The sequence below is a fragment of the Podarcis raffonei genome, chromosome 9, assembly GCF_027172205.1.
Source record: "Podarcis raffonei isolate rPodRaf1 chromosome 9, rPodRaf1.pri, whole genome shotgun sequence".
Lineage (NCBI taxonomy): Eukaryota > Metazoa > Chordata > Lepidosauria > Squamata > Lacertidae > Podarcis > Podarcis raffonei.
In genome coordinates this window covers 31135962-31158963 of record NC_070610.1, presented here as the reverse complement: position 1 = coordinate 31158963, position 23002 = coordinate 31135962, and the positions used below count along the sequence as shown (strand labels likewise).

The window sequence follows — 23002 nt, the reverse complement described above, 5'->3', positions numbered from 1 at the left end:
AGGTTCTGCCTCCTGAAGACAAAAGGTGGGTGGGAGAAATGGCATGTTACTACAAGAAATAGCAGCCCTGTTCATGAGCTACCATCAGGTATTTAAGTTCTCAGAGGTTTCTTTATGCCTTAAGGCAAAATAGTGGCACAGTCATTTGTGCAAAACCCATTTCATAAATTTTAAAATCTACAATAAATTATTATTCTGTCATAGAAATTGCTTTCTACCTGTTGAGTGAAAATTCACATAATTGATTTCTCTGTTATATTCATCATATATGTTTCTGTGCATAGGCGCCGGCTCCTAGGGTCCACGGCACTTTCAGCCCCCTCATTGTTTTTTTGGGTGAGATCCCCCTATCAGATGTTGGGTAGTGGGTGCACACCTTGCTCAAGGCTCTCAAACACAATCTTCCTTGCATGAAGAAGTTTACAAAGGGCTGTTTGAAAGTTGCAACAAATCACTGTGATGCCAGGGATTGACAGGTGGGCATTGCCACCCACCTGACAACTTTGGCCTGCAAGGGGTGGTAAAGATAAGGTTCTAGTGTTCTGGCCAGAAAACATTTCCCACCCTGATGTATTCGCTTGTTGGCATTAAGAGAGCATACCAGAAATTTGTGGTAGATTATACCCAGATAATACAAACCTATGTGTGTTTACTTGGAAACAAGTTGTACTTATTCAGTGGGAATAACTCCCTAGTTTAGGATTGTGGGTTTCATGCTGCAATTTTCTTTATTGGCCAAGATCTCTCAGCTAAGATGTCAGTCATCCTGTTAAATAATTACCTTTTGTTGGTCTCTCTCAAACACAGTTCAGTTACAGGTAAAAGTCAGCTTTATGTAGTTTGAGTAATAGTTTTGCTCCTGTTACTTACATACCTGATTATACAAATATATAAATTATATATTATCTGTTTAATCCCTTTACAGGTGGACTTAAATTGAATGTAGATCAGAATTTCAAGTAATCTGACCTGATGTGCATACAGAAGGAATGAAGCATGGATGTGAAAGAACGCAGACCTTATTGCTCCCTGACAAAGGGCAGAAGAGACAAGGAACGGCGTTACACAAATTCTTCAACAGAAAACGATGAGTGCAGAGTTCCTACACAGAAGTCCTACAGCTCAAGTGAAACTTTGAAAGCTTTTGATCATGATTCCTCCAGATTGCTGTATGGAAACCGGGTAAAAGACTTGGTCCACCGGGAGTCAGATGAGTATAGCAGACAAGGTAGGCATACTATTCTTAAGCAGTTAACAGATACATTTGTATACCAGTATGCAGAATTCATACTTTAGGTGATCTCTTAATGTCAGTCTTATAAATGGTTCAGGAATGTTTGAAATTTCTCTCATAATACTATTGCATTTGCTTTACACTCCTTTAACAAATGGCAGGGGATTTAGACATGATCATTACTTTAAAAAATACTCTGATTTAATCTCTAAGGTTTGCTGAGAATGTCCTCTTTCCTATGTATATTCCAAATCAAATACAACAAAGGCATTTGTTGGAACATTTGTGAGATTCTTATTTTGTGGGTTAGAAATACTAACGCAATGTACTCAGTCCCTGAAAGCAACAAGCAGCATGGGCTTCAGCCTTGGTTCCTTGCCAGCCCACACAGCTGGTAGGACAACTGCAGAGCTATTTTGACTTGCCATATTGTTGTGGAGCTGTTCCAAGGAAACAAAGATCCTGTCTTTTCCAGTTCATTTTTGACACTGCCACTTGTGAGGTTTAAGCACCTTTACAGGAACGTATGTATATAGGCATGAGCAAATGGGACTCGTCAACATGTGAAGGTAGCCCATCTAGGAGAAGGAAAACTCTAATCCGAAACCTCTGCTGCCTTGTGGGATATCTTCGGGAGAAGGAAAGGCTAAGGAGTAAGCCCTGCGCTATCCAGAGTGGAGTCCCTAAGACGGTTGGATGGTCCCTTGTAAGCCTCCTTCTGGCAACTCCTGCATCCAAGCTGGTGTCAAATATATTGCTCTGTTTTCCTTTAGAGCACATCAACAAGGCCAAGGGGGTGTCTTCTTGTCTGGACAGCCCAGAGCCTCCATACACACTGCCCGGCCTTCCTCCCCAGGGAGGTCACTTCGGTGCTGTTACTGCAGCAGTTTGACTTTACCTCTGGAAGTTCCTTCCATTGTCTCTTGAGATAGGTGGGTCCCAACAGCAGGAACATTGACAGGCTGTGAAAAAAAGCACTTTGTGACTACTTCATTATTATAGAAGTACTTTCCCCAGAAGATTTACCGAAATATGAACTTCAACGTCTTTGGTTCAGGTTCTGTCATAAATCAGTATGGATAAACCAGGGCTAGGGAACCTGTGGCAATACAGATGTAATTTGCTGACATACAGTTGAAATACTGAGTGATTTTGGTCTTATAAAGCAATGCATAACTTGACTGTTGGAAGAAGGCTTCAACAGAACGTATGTAAAACTTGAAATTGTCATTCTTCAGGATATTCCTGGCCTTTAGATAAATGATTTTAGACTATAATTAGGATTGATGTGGCATTACCTGAGGGTACTTTCAGATGCTTCCATTGTAGCCTGGCTCTATCTGCAATACTGCAGTGCTGTTCACTTCAGGAGGCATATAAGCATGGCAAGTTCTAGTAAATTACCACCATTCCCTTGGATGGTGTTCAGCTAATCCACGTTATTTTCTGGTCAGCCAGAGGCAACTTGATCAGAATGTCAGAAATGCTTTTGAAAAAGGACTTGCACCACTTCTCTCTATAATAAGGATAAGAATTAAATTTGTATAATTAAGCTTTCCTCTTCAAAGGATATGCAGTCATACCTCGGGTTACAGACGTTTCAGGTTGTGTTTTTTTGGGTTACGGACCCGCCGAAACCCGGAAGTACCAGAACGGGTTACTTCCGGGTTTCGGCGGTCACGCATGCGCAGAAGCGCTAAATTGCACTTTGTGCATGCACAGAAGCTCCAAATCGCAACCCGCTCGTGCACAGATGCGCCGCTGCGGGTTGCGAATGCTGCGGGTTGCGAACGCTGCGGGTTGCGAATGTGCATCCTGCATGGATCACGTTCGCAACCTGAGCATCCACTGTAAATATTGGAAATGCCTTGAATTATTTTAATGAATTATTGATTCATTAATTTTAAACTAATGTAAGAATATAAGGGCTCCTAGATTAGGCCAGTTGACCACCTAGACCAGCATCCTCTTCTCACAATGGCCAACCAGATGCTTGTGGGAAACTAGCAAGCTGGATTCAAGCACAATAACACTCTCCCATCATTTCATTTCCAGCAATTAGTATTCAGAAGCACTGTAAATTCAGAAGCAATTATAAATAGTTGCATTTTATTTTTAAAGAAAATTTGTGAGCTACTGTTGTATATTAATTCTCAAGGTGGCATACAGTTGAAAGTACAAAACAATACATTAACAGTCAAGAAGTAAAATAATATAAAATTACAGAAATTGTACTATGACTATTCTTGGCACCACTGAACCATTAAAGAAGCCTTAAACTAGTTGTTGAATATGCTAGAATGCCTGGACAAATTAAAAAATATATTTGCTGGCATCACGAAGAAATCAGAATGGGCTTCCAGGCAAGCTTTTTCTGGGCAGGGCGTTCAAAATTAGAGACACCACGGCTGAAAATATGCTTTCTCTAACCACCAACCTGAAATGTTGGTGCGACTTGGTGAGGGTTTCTAGGAGTATAGAGTTTGGTCATGTTCATGTGGTGAAAGGGAATCTTTCAGGCAGCTGGTGTAGTTTATTTATATGTTGTTTTTCTACGATTACCAATGTCTAAAGCATCTCACAATAAGCATTACAGTAATCAAAATGCAGAACGATATTTTAAAAACAAATAATTACAAATATCAAATAGATCAAAATACAGCAAAGTAAACCGTTGGATAAACATACACATAATTTCAGTGGGTAGCATTCAGCTACATTTGACTCAAAGTAGACCCGCAGAAATTAATGGGCCTAACTTAGTCATGTTCATTCATTTTAATGCTTCTAATCTGAGTCACACTTAATATGTACCAAGTATTATATGAAATTCAGAATTAAGAATAAAATATAAATAGCTAACTTTTGTTATTTGTAGTTGCTAGTGCTGTTTTTGCTGCTTTTTCAGTGGCCACAGAAGCCACAGCAGCCAGATTTTAAATAAATTTGTTATCTTCTCACCAGCTCATCTCCTCCAAAAGGGAAAAGCTGGGGAGGTGCAATGATGTTACCCCCCTCCCTGCCCAATGTATTCTGGTTTGGTGCTAAACCATGGAGAGCTCTATAGGTAACTGTCAGCATTTTGAATTTTAACTGGAAATCATTTTTGCTTTATAACAACTGGTGATAGATGCTCTCTGTAGTTGGTCACAGTAAACTAGATGCTGCATTTGGTGGGAACTGACCTTTCTGATAAATCTTCAAAGGCACCCTTCTATACAACATTGTAGTGGTACAGTGTAGAGATAATTAGGGCATGGACAGCAGACCATACTATCTGTGTCCGGGAGAGGCTGCAGGAGGTACACCGATCTTTGCATAACTGGTGAAAGGTACAGCTTACCATGGATGACACTTGGGCCACCAGTGACAACACTGGATCTCTCAGCAGACACCAACAATGTGCAACCCCATCTAGGATTGTTCTTTATTCAAATAACCACCTACTAACTACCCTTTTATCTAGACTGAGCTTCAGTTTGTTGACACGATACAATCCATTACTCATCCCAAAATTAAAGGAAATTAAAAAGGAAATTTCTATGCAGCGTGGATTGCTGTTTTGAGCAAGTTCAGAAAAACCATGTATCTATAGATCTGGGACGCGGGTGGCGCTGTGGGTAAAACCTCAGCGCCTAGGACTTGCTGATCGTAAGGTCGGCGGTTCGAATCCCCGCGGCGGGGTGAGCTCCCGTCGTTCGGTCCCAGCTCCTGCCCACCTAGCAGTTCGAAAGCACCCTTAAGTGCAAGTAGATAAATAGGTACCTCTTTATAGCGGGATGGTAAACGGCATTTCCGTGTGCGGCGCTGGTGCTGGCTCGCCAGCTGCAGCTTCGTCACGCTGGCCACGTGATCCGGAAGTGTCTTCGGACGGCGCCGGCTCCCGGCCTCTTGAGCGAGATGAGCGCGCAGCCCTAGAGTTGGTCACGACTGGCCCGTACGGGCAGGGGTACCTTTATAGATCTTCTATTGCTTTTCTTAATCAGACTCATATGTGCATTTGTAGTGCTGGATTATAATGTGTGCTTAAAGAATTAATAGGGGTATTAGTGTAATATGGTAAAAAGGTAAAGGTACCCCTGCCCGTGTGGGCCAGTCTTGCCAGACTCTAGGGTTGTGCGCTCATCTCACTCTATAGGCCGGGAGCCAGCGCTGTCCACAGACACTTCCGGGTCACGTGGCCAGCGTGACAAGCTGCATCTGGCGAGCCAGCGCAGCACATGGAACGCCGTTTACCTTCCCGCTGGTAAGCAGTCCCTATTTATCTACTTGCACCCGGAGGTGCTTTCGAACTGCTAGGTTGGCAGGCGCTGGGACCGAACGACAGGAGCGCACCCCGCCGCGGGGATTCGAACCGCCGACCATGCGATCGGCAAGTCCTAGGCGCTGAGGTTTTACCCACAACGCCACCCGCGTCCCCAGTGTAATATGGTAGAGAGTACTTATTTTTTCTTACTGTACCATGTTCTTCACAAAAGTGTATAATTCCTCTAGCTACCAGTCAGCCAATATACATGGGGTTTTGGCAGTTGAACTTGGAGTGAAATGGCAGTTCCTGGAGTATTATCTATAGTGGCATATGGGTCTATCCAGTTTATTTGTTGGTCTTTTAAAAGCATTTGGTCTGGCCTATTGGCTTCTTTTAATGCTTGTTGTTTTAGCAGCTGTGATTACTACTGGTAGCTTTGAGAAAGTTCAGATTACCCTTGGCATGCTTAGATAATGACAGGGTCAAGGAGCATATTTTAATAAACATAAAAGTATAAATCATTCTAGCATTTGAAGATTAACCTCTTTACATTGGGTCTTCTTCAGAAAGAGATTGCATTTGGTATACTGCAAAGAAACAAAGTACGCTGATATGTTAATAAGTAAATGTAATAATTTTTACATTAATATACAATCAGTTGGAGCTGTTGCATTTAGGTCCTGCTTTTGGGCTTCCTGCCGGTTGGTCACCAGAAGAAATAGACCTTTGGTCTGAGCCAGCAAGGCTCTTCTTCTATTCTAATTAAATACTTCTCTACATCACACAATGTAGTATGATTTTTTTATTTTATTCTAAAGTATCCAATGTGCCACAGTACCTTGTTTGCCGGTCAAATAAAAGCTGAAGTAGGCAACTGATGAACTTCTGTTTGTATAGTATCTGATTCTGGGTGGAAATTTGGCACTATGAAATCATTACTTAAAGCTTCTTTTTGTAGTGTATACGAGCTTGTTTATTTTTTACAAAAAGTTTTAAAGATAGATGTGATGATGATAAAGAAATGTAAATTACTTTCTACTATCTAAGTGTGTAAATACAATGTTCTGCTATCAAGGATAAATTATGCAAATTGATTTGCATTAATGCAATTTTATTTTGCATATTTATGATAATTCCAATATTTGAATTTTCAAAGAATTTACATTGAGGTTACAGGACAGCTAACTGCAAACCTAGTGCCATGTATTTGAAAACAAGCCCATCATCTGCTTCCATTGCTGTATTTTACCTACCCTGTTCCAAATCAAAATTTAAAAAAAAAAAATCAGTGAACTATAAGACTGTCTTTTTAAGGACTGCAAAAATCAAAAACATTAATCAGAACTTCAGTGTTTAATTAATGTGAATCCAAAGTTTATTACTTTTTAAATATTAGCTACTCAACATGAATCATCGGGAGAGCTATATGATTAATCTTATTCAGTTGCTATAAATGTCAACTGCAGCATGAAAAGATTTAAATTACCATGGTTTTCTTTCTTTTAAACTTTAAATGCCTGTATTTAAACACACCACTTAAACAAATCTGTCTTATCATTCTTACATACCAAATGTATATGTCCCACCTTCTTTTAAAGATTTACAGGCTGATCTCAACCACTACTTGAAAGCAAGCCCTTTTGAATTCCTACTTCCTTTGTAAGAACATTTAGGCTTACAGGCATAAAGGCTTTTTGACTGTAAGGCTGGAGATTTGGCAAGAAACAGAAAAAAGAATAAAATGGAAAATAAAATTGTCTTCCGTTGGTTTAATTCAAAACCACAAAATGCCAGCCAGAGCAGAAGGGTCTTATTTTATGAAGATACTCAAATGCTGTGATGAGCAACTCTCCTGAGGAAGTTTCATAACTGTGGGACAGTCAACAGCAATCTCTATATGTTGATGAAACTTTCAAGAAAGCAACCTTTGTGAATTTTAGGGTATGCCATTTGTCACTTTTTTTTTTTGCTTGGAACCATGGAACACCAAAGCAATTCCCGAAATTCATGATCCTCCCCCCAACTGAAGCCAAACTTTTGTTCTAGTTTTGTGCCATTTGGTGCTCCAAACCCTGCATTTTGTGCCACTTTGCAAAATTTACCCCGGGTAAATTCTTTACCAAATGCAGTTTCTGCAACAGTCTTAAAAGGCTTTAATCTAACTTGAGGTAAAGAAAGGCATTAATAAAAGTAACTAGGTCTTAAAGCTTTCCCACCTGATAGATTGTGAATGTGTTCATATCACCACTGCAACCTGGTTTGCCAAGCATTATGACCAAGAGAACTGGACTTACTGTGACAGGTGTCTTTAAAAGCCCCAGGTTACAATGCCTGCCAGCCATCCTTGCCTTAGTCTTGTCAGGATACATTTTCAGTTGTCTTTTTCATAGCCATTCCTTGATGCCCTCAGATACTATGTAAAATAACAGAGACTCCATCATGTGCAGTGGTGTGTTTGATTCTGTTTATTGAAGGCTCACTACTACCCTTTGCAATCCTAACATTAACGTGTATAAACAGACCAAAGCAGGTTTATTTGATCTGAATTAAAGTCGTAAGGAAAACATGAACATGACTGAGATGAATTGGTGCTTTCTTTTAAACTTAAAAGTATGGGCTTTTTAGAACTGTGTAGATAGTAGGATAGCTCTGGTACCAACCAACTGACTGCTGTCACCTTCAGCCTGCATACCAACAAATTTCTTATTCCTGCTGTAAAGAGTTTACAAAATGGGGGGAGAAAGATAAAAGTGGGTTAGACTGCTTTTCATCTTCAAAGCGTTTTGGAAACATAATCTAATTAATCCTCAGTACACCCCTGTGAGTTAGGCACATAAGTATTTGAAAAAGAAACAGAGTTTGAGGTTTTGTTTCTAAGGGCAATTTTACAGGAGGCTTACATTGCTAAAGCAACTTCTGCAGTTATATTTTCCATATCTATATATCGTACTTCCTTCGGCTAGTGTTAGCACATGATAATCCTAGTTAACTGGCATCCAAGGCAGCATTTTTGCTATTGCAGAAGATAGGAGAGGGCTTCCAGCTCTTTGGTACATGTTATGCTACTGCTGTATGAGGCAGCTCATGCTATAGTATGAAGGCAAGACGGAACAAAACAAGGGAAAGAATCTCATCAGATGCCACCAAGGAACCAAAGGTAATGAGACAGAAGCAGAAAGGAGGTAGCAACACAACAACCCTTAACAGGTTGGAGAACCGGGCCAAAGCTGACAAAATAAAGTTAAAACGTTAGCAGGGTTAAATTCAACAGTAAAAATTACGCTGAGAAAAAATGAAAAAGGGAAAAGATGGAGTAATTAGAATGTGCAACAGTAAGGTAAAGGTAAAGGGACCCCTGACCATTAGGTCCAGTTGTGACCGACTCTGGGGTTGCGGAGCTCATCTCACTTTATTGGCCAAGGGAGCCAGCGTACAGCTTCCGGGTCATGTGGCCAGCATGACTAAGCAGCTTCTGGCGAACCAGAGCAGCGCATGAAAACACCGTTTACCTTCCCGCCGGAGCGGTACCTATTTATCTACTTCCACGGGACGCGGGTGGCGCTGTGGTCTAAACCACAGAGCCTAGGACGTGCCGATCAGAAGGTCGGCGGTTCGAATCCCCGCGACAGGGTGAGCTCCCATTGCTCAGTCCCAGCTCCTGCCAACCAGTAAGGGGTAATAAAAAGGAACCATGGAAGGGAAGCTGATGTCTGTAGAAGTGGGTTGAGTGGGAAAGGATTCTCTTAACTACAAGGCTCATGGATAGGAAAGAAGGAGCAGTGTGGAAATGTTTAACATTGCAATACTGTGGTGCCTAAGGCTACCATAATTGTAGAAGGAAATTCATTGGAAATAAATCATTTCATTGGGTTTAAAATGACTGATCATGCAGAAAAATCCAAGCTTTGCCCTGTTCTGTTATAATGTATGGAAAACAGGATTGTAATAATAGATGATACAAGGAAGATCTATAGAAACAGTGGGTTCTAGGAGAGAATTTATTGCATATTGCTCTGATGCCTGGCTGACGGAACAGTATTTTAGTTTTATGAGTAATCTACATAAATTAGAGAAGCCTAACACCGCAAACAGAGGATTCCAGGGGACTTGGTGCCTCCCATGCACACATACACACACCAGTCTGGGATATTCACTCTCAATTAGAGAGAGGGTTTTTTTAGAGCTGTGGAGACAGCATTTTCAAGGCTAAGCATACATGAGACAAAATGTGAGTTACTATTTTGCAACTAACACCTTGTTCAGCAACTGGCAGACTTCCCTAATTCATTTTCTTTATTTCTAAGATGGGAGCTTTTCATATAGTATGAAGATACCTGAGAGTCTTAATCAGCTAATGTTTGTAAAGTGCTATGAGCTTATTGGGTTGATGGTGTTATCATTGTAAGTGCTAAGCATTATTATCAACGTGATTACATCCGAAGGTGATAGTGGACTGGTGCCAATGGTCTTGGCTTCATCTTTCCTATTTTTAATTTTACTCTTTTGCCAACATATTTAGATTCAGAGTTTTGCATGTTTCATTCCTTTCATAGTAATCGTGTAAGGCCAGAAGACTATTAGTGTAATGATTAACATTGGTCTGCCCACATGCATGTCGCAAGCTTTTTTCTTAGTAGTTTTCTTTTTAGGAAGTGTCAGAAACTAAAGTCAGAGTCTCATGACTATGATTCAAGGTGACTTTTCTTTAAGGTGTATATAAGAAAAATAGGTGAGTCCATACTTATTTATGCCAGCATATCAGTATTTATAATAACTTCAGTGTGTTCTAGAGCAGCCAAAGTATGAACAAAAGAGATGGCAGCTCTGGCCCATTCTGCATACGAAGGCCACCTCAAAGGCCACCTCAGTCTCCCTATAATTCCTTTCCAGGACCATGGCTTTATAAGTTGCCTTGAGATGTCAGCTGAAATTGAATTTAAGACACTCTTAGTGATGAAAAATCATTTGGATAGCCACTTCAAAACATCCTGGTAGATATCAAAATAAGGGAAATACACTCTCCTCCCATCTCAGGAAGGTTAAAATAGGGCTAATCTCATGACTTCATACTTGCCACAGCATACATTTATTATTACTATTATTATATTCATATACTGCCCTTCATCTGACGATCATAGGGCAATTCACAACATTAACATATAAACCTGGTTGGCATCCATCTGTCTCAGGAGACAACAGAGGAGTGTGCCTTGGGGGTGAAGTCAAACTTTTGGAGAGTTACAGTGCCTGCTGTGGCTGTACTGACCGATACGGGAGAGACATGTTTTGTTACATCTGGGGCAGATGAACGTATCCAGTTGTGCTGTTGCATTCTCCCAGTGGTCATTCCTCATCTGGTCACTGCTGTGAATACACAACCTGTCCGTCTCCGGCCACTGCGGTTGTCTGCAAGGGATTCCCACATGGTGGAGTTGATGTTGCCAGCCTTCATGTCTCATTTGCAGGCATCTTTGAGAATACAAAATACATAATAAAATAAAAACAAAAACAAACCAATAACTGCCCTCCCACAAACACATTTAAAAGGACATAGAATGTTAATCAGCTAACGTCCTGGTTACAGAGAAAGTTTTTTGCCTGGTGTCTAAAGATATGTAATGAAGGCGCTGGGCGAGCCTCCCCAGAGCAAACATTCCACAAATGGGGACCACTGCAGAAAAGACCCATTCTCATGTTGCCACCTTCTGTACCTCTCATGGAGGAACACAAAGAAAGGCCTTAAGTGATTAATGCAGGGTTGTCCATGTGAATTGTTCATGGGAAGAACATAGTGTTATTTTGCAAATGGGGAGGAGAAAAACGGTTCAGCACCAAAACCCATTTTAGCACCAAAATGGTGGTGCTAAAATTAAAGCCTGTTGACATTAATCTTATCAAAGTGTGACCAGTCTTGAATCTAGAGTTTGGTTGGTCCTTTGGTTATGAACTTTTAGCAGGTTCTTCTATAGCTGGACTCCCTGATTTGACACCTATGGGGTATCACAGCATCCTCAGAACTCTTTTAATTGTTAAGGGTCCAGTTTTGATTATTTTTTGCCAATTGGGGTTTGGTTAGGGGTGTTACTTATTTCTTTTTTACAAAATGTGTTGTGTTTGGGGGTGTATATTGTTGTTTTGGCTGTTTTGAGTGGGGGTTCGGAGCATTGTTGGCTTTTCTTCTGTCAAATAGGTATTGTTTTGCTGCTCACAACAGTTCCTTTGATTTCCAAAAAGGTGGGGTACCCCTGCCCTGTAGCTATTCCAGCCAGAAACCCCCCCCCCCCTGGTGGTAATATGTACTCACAGTGACCAACAGTGGCATCAACTTGTGGGGGAGGTTGTGGGGGCTGACATGCATGTGATATTGCATCAGGACATCGGAGGAGCCAGGGAACGGAGCTGAACCTGGCAGCAGTGTGGCTTCAATGGCTAGCAGCTCCTTCTCCTGCTGCCGGTGCCGACCAAAGGTTATTCTCCCTTCCTTCCCCTTCATGGCAGGAGGAGAAAGAGCCAGCCACTGAAACTGTGCCCAGCTCGGCTCTGTGTTTGGCCCTGATATTATTATTTTTTAAAATGGGACCGGGGGCATTGAAATCTACATGTTCCAGCAAGAGTAGACCACAGTGATTTTCTCACATTAAGATATATCTTCAGGGTTTACTTCCTAAGACTACAATTTCTCCGTTCTTAGTTTAAGCTGTGATACTGAGTTAAGGCTGTTCAATAAATCTGGAAGCTCTTGGCACTTAACTCTCCTAGGTATATTCAAATGTAAACATTATTGGTTCTAAACTTAAGAGTATTGGACAATGGCTACATTGTGCTCATGATGTGTACCTATCAGTGATTGTGTAGAGAATGTCAACCTTTACCCAAACTTTGATAGGGGACATAGTGTGATTCTTATTTAAACAGTTGCTTGTTTACTGATTCATCCTTCCTAATAGCCTTCACACAATTACTCACCAGTATGGCTATTTACTGCTGTGACAGTTGCCTTTCCTTGCTCAATGCATTTTTGTTCTGTTATTTATTCACATCTCAATGATAAGTACTATTTGATTTGTAGCTAATTGCAGCAACTGTTTTTCATTATTTATGAGTGTCGTAGTCAGAATCCATTTACAATTCTGACCGGGATAAAACTGATTGCCACAACTGATATGACCACAGCAATAAGGAATTAACTGGCACACTTGAAAGCTGTCAAGGTCTGGGGCATTAACTCATTTTGCATTTCATGAACCATTCATTCTGCTGTTGTTTGTTCCTCTTTAGAATATTTTCCTTCTTCTTCTGCATTTTTAAAAATTTACATTCACATTTAAGAGCCTCATAACAACTAGGAGAAGCACTAGAAAGCTAGCCAGAAAATAGCTTTTGAAAAAGTTGTTGTTTATGGTCAACTTTTCTGTTTAAAACAAAATCACTAGCTTCCAAAAATGGAAATAAATGATATGCAATAATAATAAAGCAACAATAAAAGCAGACAAACCCCCAAATTAAAAGCATGAACAGCAAATTGTCGTACTAAGATCAAACATTAAAAGCATGTTAGAATAACAGGCCTTCAGTAGACACTTGAAAAGTAAGAAAAGAGTCTTGGCAGATCTCTATGAATCATGTATCCCACATCTTAATACTACCACTGAAAAAGCCATGTCTTGGGTACCCTACAACCATATAATATCTTTACTATTGCAAGACTACTTTATGTCAGAGCTTGTAAAAATACTCACAAACCAACTAAATGAGAGCTTGTTATAAAACTTTGGGAAGTCTGTTAACAAGTTATGTAAAAAGATAAATTAAAATATCAGATGTAGATTAAAACAATTTTGATAGAATACACATTTGAGTGCATGTTTGTTAAAATATAGTATTATAACTGTAATTTTAAAGGGAGCTACACACAGCCTACAATTTTAGCAGTGTGATGATGTTGCTCCTAGGATTCATAATATAGAACATCTGAAAAAAATAGCTGGAATGATCATGCCAGTAGTCTGTATATCACAAATACATGTGAGGATTTGAGGTAATAAAAGTAAGCTTAAAATATGTCTTTTACTAAACCAATAACTTTTAAGTGCCACATTTTAAATGCTCTTAAATGTCTCAAGTTGATTAAACCTGATTTATTTACGTAACTATTAATAGTCAGTTTTGTGTCTATTCCATTCCTCCAAAACAGAATACAGTGATCCCTATTCTCTGAAAACCAGATCGAATTTGTAAAATATGTCTTATTTGACTAAGCCACCAAACCACACATTGAAAGTATAGAAACATCTGTGTAATAATCATGTTGCTAGATTCTTGCATGATCTTTTTCAGGAAAGGCAATGCATTTATTTGCTTTCAGGCATTCAGCTAAAGCAGGAAGAGTTAATAAAGATCAACTAACTAAGCCCTTATTCTAATTTAATGAATGTTTTATTCTTAAGGGAAACATACTTTTCTTATAATGACAGGTGACATCTGAATGGAAAAATACCCTGTTGTTTAGGGCTTTATCTAGGACAGAAAGAGATAATCCTGACACATACTTGTTATTGCTTTTGCACTTTCATAAAGTAAAAAGGGCTGTCAGTTAGAGCTAATCCTATATGCTGAACCAGCTCTTCTTCATTTACAGGCCATTCTATATTTCTTTTCTACCTTAGAGAACTCCTGATGTGCTTAAGTAGTTGACAAAGAATAGCTAAGACCAGAGAATGTAAGGGTCACTGCAGATTGCTAGAGATCAAAGGATATAGTTGACTATAGCTCATGTAGCGCTTAACAAAAGACCTTGGGATATACCTGGGAAAAAATGTGTAGTTAGTGTGTTTATTTTAAGGATTCTGTTTTTTTAACAAACAAAAAACAAAAAGATTCTCATGTTTTGTTATCTTTTTCTTTCCTAATTAGGACAGAATTTTACCCTAAGGCAGTTAGGAGTATGTGAACCAGCAACCCGAAGAGGACTGGCATTTTGTGCTGAAATGGGGCTCCCCCACAGAGGTTACTCTATCAGTGCAGGGTCAGATGCTGATACTGAAAATGAAGGAGTGATGTCTCCAGAGCATGCCATGAGACTTTGGGGCAGGGGGGTCAAATCAGGCCGCAGTTCCTGTCTCTCAAGCCGTTCCAACTCAGCCCTCACTTTAACTGATACTGAGCATGAAAACAAGTCTGACAGTGAGAATGGTAAGTCTTTCTGTGTGTAATATGAAAAACTATTTCATGATTTGTATTTATGTATTCTTTAAGCATGAGCATACTTTCTGAACAACTTTTATAACAGTTTTCTAGGAAAAGCCAGTGTCCAGTATTGATGACTGGATGCAACATTTTACAAATATATAATTTGTACAATATTTTATCAACCATTTGGAAAAAATGTAAGAATGAATGAGTACACAAAATAGTTTATTAAGGAAGTTTGAGTACTAAATAACAAATCTGATTGTGCTTTAAAAATCATTGTTTGATACAAGCAGTTGAAATTGTGATAAAATGGAAAGAATGTCCTTTGGAGACTAGATTGTTGTGTAGTTAAAAGCTGACAAACATCTAAACAGTACTTCTTAGGAAATTGGAAATGGTCTTTCTATATAATTCCCCCGCTCCCCTGGTTAATTCTGGATCAGCAATATACTGCCCAAAGGCCCCATGCAGCCTCTTTCGTTTCAGTCAAGCAATTCTTCAGTTCAGTGGTAGCAAACATGCTTTGTACAATACTAGGCCAGATAGCTCAATGGTCTGACAACATACGACAGCTTCAGAAGATATAGGTGTTGATAGGGTTTTGCTCAAGGGAACTTGAACCCTAGTTTTGGCAACTTATAGGCACTTGATCCTTGGGTGAAACAAGCTTTAATCCACGTCTGCATCATAAGAAACAAAATAACACTTTTACTAATATAAATTCATGTTTAGACATATTCCTGAGTCTCTGACAGCAGCACGGGCAGGCGAAAATGAAGCAACTGTAGCTTTTATTAGCAAAGAGATTAAGTAGTGGGAAAAGCTTAACCTCCTACATTTCTCTTTTCAGTCTTCTTATTAAAGACAGATGATCATGGCCAGTAACAAAAATTGGAAATTCTAATCCCAAACCACCTAATTCAGTGAAACTAACAGTATCACTGATCAAGAATGTAGCCACTGAAAGAGGCTAAGATCAGCTAAAATTGAGGACATGGACTATTCAGAATAAATGTGCAGCCTGCTCATACCCTGGAATGTAATTATTGTGACACAAGTAGAATATTCACTACACAACTAATGTAGCAGTCTTTCGTGAAACAAGAATGACAGAGATTAAGTAACCAAGTTTGCGGCTGTTTTTGATTTTGATTAGAGATTGGGTATGGGCACTTGTGCTAGGGCAAGAAAATGACACTTTTTTCCAATCTTGGTAGTCCCTTACACAGTACCTACTGCTTACCTTAAATGAAGCTTAAAATAATAGGATAAAGCTCTTAGTGTCAGGAGTAAGGGGCCAATTAAAAGGAAGCTAGCCTTATTTTATTTTTTCCAATATTGTACTTTCTGAATCTACAGAAAGATTTTAGAAAGGCCTGCTTAATTTGTTTTCCATTTAAAGTTCCACGTGTGTAATGGAATCTTCCACAGTTGTGGTGATTGTCTGTATAATAAGATTGTGTGCAACAAATATGTGGATTATATGTGGCTTCAAAATCATATTGTTACCAAGGCTGCACGCCACCCATAATCTCTGCCAATTGGTAGCAAGATTAATCTTAGGGGTTCCAGGCCTGGGGTTGTGTTTCGGTTGGGAATCAAGACGCAGTGGAGAGTGTCATCTTTAAGAAATACGGTTTATTAATACATACTTACAACCTGGGTGCAGATGGAGGGAGTGCCTAGCTTACAGCATTCGCATCTCAAGAGGAGCTTGTTCTTCACAGCAGCTCAGCACTGCATTCAGAGGCTTTCTAAATGCCATCTCTGTGCCTCTGCCCCAGCTTGTTTCCAGCCAGTCCTAATGTCTGCCCTTCCACCCTCTGCATGGAGTTCTCCCCACTTCTTGCTTCTCCTTTCCAGAAACTCCTTGCCAAGCAATTCCCACCCTTTTGCATGCTCACTCCCCTTGTAACTTTGGCATCCACTGTTGGCACAGACCCAAGGATTTCCCTGTTATGGGCCATCAACACCTTTTCTCATGCTTAACAACTTCTATCCCAATGAGGCCCTGGCCTGGAAAGAGAGCTTAGCTTGTATTTTTCCACAGGCTTCTTCCCTTCAACATTCCAAAAATCAGCTAAATTCTGTTCCTTTAAAAAATTTCTAGCATTCACTAACTCTGGCAGATGGGATTGCAAGAGTTTCCCCCACCACACACACCTTTCTGCTCCCATTTATTTATTTATTTATTTTAAATTGTCCACTGCATAAAGCTGAATGTGCACAAGTTAAATGTGTATGTTGTAGGTACATATTCCCTGAGTAAGCATGCATTACCTTACTTGATGTATCATTGCAAACATTGACCACCGAGATTGCATATCTGTGATTTTTTAATAGATGTTTATTTACATAAATAGTAGAACAGATCTCTACTAATTTTATTGAATTGAAGTTTGGAATTTCTTTTTTATCTTAATGCATAGCAAATCATGAATAAATTAAGGAAACCGTATTTAGCATTAATCAGATCATGCAATAGACTGTCTGATGTTTTGATACCAATTTCAAAGAAGAGTTTAGCTACATAAATCCTTAATTTTGTTTGTTGATCAGGAGGCAAATAGTCCAGCAGAAGAAACTATTAGAGCTGCTTTGAGGCAAATAAAACTTTTCTAGCTCCAGTATCTCATCTGGGTTAAAAACAGTTAGAATATGCAGTTATGAGTAATGCTACGAGAGATGTAAAGCAGATCATTATATATGCTTACCTTATCTGAAATTGCACTGCAATTAATGTTGCAAAGGCTGCCTAAGAGTCAGATCAACAAATTTACATGATAGTCCAGAATCTGATTTGCTGTAGTATGATCATGTTCACCATAAAATCTAAATATGGCCAAGTTTAAGAGGTGTTTTTGATTTAAATTAGGATTGGAAAAAAACCTCCAAATGTCAAGAATACAGGAAATGTGTCACCTTTGTCTTAGGTTGCTCAAAGGTTATTTTCCCATATCTATGTGCAAAAGGTAGTTAAATCTCTTATGAAACACATGGTTCTTATATGGGCTGCTGGCTCTTCTTCCAAGTGCTCTGCTCCATAAATATTCCTGTTCTTGAGGTAAGTTGCATATGCATTAATAAGTGCACCGGCCCTCTTGTAAAATAACTTTGTTTACAGTGTTTCCCATATAAAACCCAAAGTTATTACGGTTTCTATAAAGACTCCAAGAAAACTGCTACCTAGAAGTTTGTACCTGTAGCCATAGACCAGCAAGACCATGGGCTCATCCACACTTCCGGTGGCTAGAAAGCACAGATCTGTGTAGTTTAGATCTGAGTCTGAGCAGTTTGTCTTTGCTCCACCACTTTCCCCCAGAATACTCACTCTTTAGCATTCTGGAGAAAACCCAATTGATGTTCGCTCCAATTCAGCAGTTTACTGTGGGTTTCCCCAGGGGAAAGCAACAGGGCAAATGAAAATGTGAATGAGCACCAATCCTTCAAATTTAGGAATCAGATCATATTGCCAGAAAGGCATTGCCAACTGAGGAGCTTATTCTTGGCCCTGTGTTCTAACATGACAGCGGTCTTGACATGCATGTAATATAGGACAATGAAACTTGCAGAGAGGAAGCCAGTGCAGTTTGCATCTGAGGTTTTACTTCTGTTTAGAGCATTAGGGCATCCTTCTTCTGATGCAGAGAAACCCAGGTGCGGGGAGGGGGGCAGAAATAAAGTGGTTCTCTTTGCTGCCCCCCCCCCCGGGTCCTGATCACTTGTAATACTAAATAATGGTATAGTACTATGCAAGCAAGCCTCTGTGCCAGGGATTCTGGCTAATTTAGTATGGCAGCATCATAATGAAACTGATCACAGGCTATTTTAAACCAGGATCCCTACTTCTATCTAATGCTAACCCAAACGTATTTTAAGGTGATGCTAAACTTGCGAGAAGTCCTACCTGCCACAGAAGAGTAACAGAGTGTGGGTGCATGAACATATTTCAGTATAGCACATTGAGGCAGATTGGCAAATTGTTTAGTGTTATGAGCAAACACAGTAAAGTATTTAACCCCAAGCTTGAGTAGGGTACCAGCCGGAGCTGGACAAAATGACAACAGATGCTTCTCTTGTGCATCTATAAACAATACTGCTCACTGGAACGGAGTTTCATTATATCCTATTCATCTTGAACAACTTAAGCTATCATTTCATTTTATGATATAGAAGAGTTCTTACCCTAGTTACTGGCCTATTCTTGTCAATATCCTCCTCAAGGAAATTTGCTGCAAGGATTTGCTCTGTTCATGCATATCTTCTTTTCTGTTGCAAACTATGACTTCCTGCTTAATATTACAGTGCTTATGGTAGGTTGAACATAGGCTAGTAGACCTGATTTCTGATAAAATAAGTTAGTTTATGAGTATGCAACTTAAATTTCCTTCATCGTTCTCAAGGGACATTAAAAGGCTTGTGGCTAAGTAGTAAAGATTATATCTGGCACAAAACCAAATCTCTGTCTTAAAGAGTCATCTTCACATACATTGGAATGTAGTCTCAGCTCCGTAAGTCTAAAAATGCAAACTATAGAAACAATTTGGCATGGAGAGTTTTTGCATCCACAATCATATTTATGTGTTGTCAATTCTGTTGTTGCAATGAAGAGCAAGTGCAAATTCAGTGTTGTGTTCCACTGTCACTAACTAAGATCACTAACTAATGCTCGTTTTTACTGAATTTTAAATTTAGCAGTTTTACTTGTGTAATACAGCACTGTACAGTTGTTAATAACTTGGTTTCCCTTGCACTTCCTCCAGAGTGTTTTTCTCAGCTTCTAGCTATAGATAATACCAAAGTAGTTAATCAAAGATGGTGTTAAAATACTCAAAATACCCATCCCATTAATATATAATGTAAACAGAACAGAACAGTTTATACAACAGAACAAGTAATTATTTGATGACATCATTTTTGTAATTAGGGCCTTAGCAATGTACCTTTCTTTTACACTCCAGTAATGCCAAAATAATTCTTGCATAATATTAGAAGTGTTTAAGGCTTTATTTGAAAACAATACTCCAAAATGGGTGGACTTTTACATTTACTGGCTGCATACTGTATTCTCAGCAACATCCTCCTTGTAAACATTTTAATTTAAGTGTTTCTCTAAGCAGTTAGGGAATACTTCACAATCTCAGGTTATTGCAGAATCAATAGTACCTTACAAAGTTAGGTTACTTTGCTTTAAAAGGCAGGATTTTTACTATAATTCCCTGTGTAACTTGTAAATATATTTCACCCCAGATTGATTATAACCCTTATAAATAGATTAGATTAGTTTTGTTCCAAGAATTGTGTTGGAATGATGCTGGTAGTTCCATTGCACTTTTCCAAAAGCATATGGGAGCAAAGAAGGAACTGACAAAAGGTAATAGCAGATAGTGAACAGTGTGGTCCTAGAATGAATAAGAGAGTGTGTTGGGAATTATTTGATGAAAGGCTTGAGCAGCATGTAGTATAGACAAAGAAATTGGGGAGGAGGGGAGAGAGAATGCTCACATCCTCATGGCTTAGCACAAACAAGCAAATGTGTTCCGGGGAATGAGATTGCAGCCATTTTCATGTAACCATGGTTGTAGCTGAAGTGAGCTAGAGTCTTTTTGCTACTGCATAATAATAATAATAATAATAATAATAATAATAATAATAATAATAATTTATTTATACCCCACCCATCTGACTGATTTGCCCCAGCCACTCTGAGCGGCTTATAATAAAAACACAGTGAGCTAAACCATAGTCTAGCTTAACATATCATCCAAACCTGAGTTCTTAGTTTAGCTCACTTCAGACAAACCATGGGTACAACTTGTGGTTTGTCTGAAGAGAGCTAAACCATGAGTCCGGTTTTAGACGACATGCTAAGCCAATCCTGGTTTAGCTCAGCACAGTCACAAAATGATCTGGGAGGAGAAAGCAACTGTGATTTCCTTTCTTGGAATTTGCATAATCTCTTCTTGAGAAGCCCACACGTTTGATTGCACTAGACCAAAGTTTGACTTAACATTATATGTGAACTTTGTATTGAGCAGCCAGCCATTTCTTGCCAGCAAAGTATTTTCATAGTTCTTTGAAATATATTGTCATGAGACAATCCAATGGCGTGAATCAGTAATAGCAGTAGTTGTAATACTCTATTTACAAGCACAGCACATGGAGCCATGTAAAACCATCCTATTTCATTACGTAGTTGATAACTTTTTGAGTTCTGCCTCTATTTTGTGTTTCAGAAAATCAAAATCCATGGGCTACTTACAAAACTCGCAGAGACTTTGACACACAACACTATAGTGGCAGCCACTGCAGAAAACAGATGTGCTTAAATACCTTGTTCACATACTTACTTGGGCAGTAATGGTCTGTATATTATGTAGAAACAGGCACATCCTCCTCTCTTCACCACATCATAACATAACATGTGGCATGAGCACTCTATATGGAGGGGTGAAAGCCTGATTCCCCTACCCGCTTTTTAAAGTGAAATAACTATATGGATTTGGCAGCCGTATGTGGAGTCAAATGCCCATGCCATATGTGATGTGATGTATGTAACTAAATATATTGGTGAGCACCTGCTCATTTACTCAGTGAAGGCCATTGCCACCTGGGTAGGTATCTGAACCGGGCTTAGGCTATTGCAGCTTAGTGAAAGGGTTTTGTTATTCCTTGGTTGTTTGGGAGGGTTGAATTGTCTACACATCATCACTGTACTAACACTACCTGCTTCCTATGCAGTTTTTGTACATTAATTCAAATATGATTCTTTGTGTAACAACTAAACTAGCTCAGAATTGAATCTATTACTTATTTATGAGGTGTTTTGTAATGTCAGTGTTATTTCTGGAATGCATATGTGTGGATACTATTTTATATTTAGGTTTTGTACAATGTGCTGCAAGATGACAAAATGCCAAAGGTAATCTTCTGGCATTTACTGATTCAAAATCAAACTGCTGCCTTGCAGAAAATAGCAAAGACACTAATTGAATTGCTTATAAATGCTTTTAACAGCAAAAATAATTTAAGATTGAAATATATGTATAACACATTTTATGCAAGACGATGCTTACAGAGAATTTTTTAAAATGCTTTAGCCTGAAAAAGGATTGCATGTTATGTATTGAAGAAAACAGAGGCTATGGGACTGTTGCTTTGAAAGTTATTTTAATATGAGCATTTACATTTAGATTCATTCTAAAAGCAATCTTAGGATGTTTCTAGAAAATCTTTTGCCTATTTTTCTTCTACTTTTGGATGTGCTACAAATATAGTTTCACTGGATAAAATGTTTTTTCCTTGTGTACTTGAGTAAAGAAATCTTAGCACAATATCATTTCTTTGTAAATTGCAAATATTCTTCTAATTTTTTAGATTGCAATGAAAGCAGTGCATGCTGTGTGCATATCAGAATTGATGATGTGTGCTGTTTTGATTTTGAATGTGTTTTTGATGTCCTTGAAAAATCACAGTGGTAGCAGTAAAATTGTTTTAATTAATGAATCGGAGAGCAACAAATCTGCTGACTCAAGCTTATTGATGTAATTATCACTGGGACAGAAAGGATGCAAAATCTGGCAGGAGTGTTAAACTTTGGTTTGTTGTCATCTGAGAAATAGTAAAGTATCAGGGTGTATTTCATATGCGGTCTTCTAAAGGAATGTTTTTATTTCCTTACAAAATTATGTTGACATGATCACCATAATATTTTTCCATATACAGCTTCTTACATATTAATACACATATGGTAATGATTGAAAGTCAATTCATTTTGTTTTCTGTTATACAAGAGAATAATAACATAAAGATGCCTTCTCCCATTTATTATGAAGTAATACCTTTTTATTTAGATCACATTACCCTAGGTAAAATAGTTTGATGATTTTTAGCATTCATCATCGTTCCTTCTTGTGGAGCCCAGCAGGTATAAAGGAACATACCGGAAGAACCTTTAATGCCTTGTTAGACATTGCAGCTATGCTTTGCCTTGTCAGTAGGGCTGTACAGCCAGTATTCTGTCCCTCCCACATCCATCTGTCTCAAGAGACAATGGAAGAGTGTACCTTCGGGGGTAAAGTAAAACTGTTGGAGAGTTACACCACCTGCTATGGCTGTAGAGACCATTACAGGAGAGACATATTTTATTGCAGCTGCATTAGATTACACATTAAAGGTAAAGGGACCCCTGACCATTAGGTCCAGTCGCAGACGACTCTGGGGTTGCGGTGCTCATCTCGCTTTATTGGCCGTGGGCACCAGCGTTTGTCCATAGACAGCTTCCAGGTCATGTGGCCAGCATGATTAAGCTGCTTCTAGCGAACCAG

General features: G+C 39.1%; 1 protein-coding gene across 18 annotated transcripts in view; it reads left to right on the top strand.

The window, feature by feature from the left end:
• The window catches only part of TENM3 (teneurin transmembrane protein 3), a 1264592-nt gene that overhangs the window by 958321 nt on the left and 283269 nt on the right, over positions 1 to 23002 (top strand). For 13 of the 18 annotated variants that reach the window (XM_053402551.1, XM_053402561.1, XM_053402557.1 and 10 more), the window contains 2 exons: positions 926 to 1228; positions 14397 to 14675. In XM_053402551.1, the coding sequence (XP_053258526.1) occupies positions 997 to 1228; positions 14397 to 14675 (511 nt within the window). In that variant the 5' untranslated portion in view covers positions 926 to 996. The remainder of the gene's footprint in view (positions 1 to 925; positions 1229 to 14396; positions 14676 to 23002) is intronic. The other 5 variants (XM_053402565.1, XM_053402564.1, XM_053402560.1 and 2 more) reach the window with 1 other exon arrangement.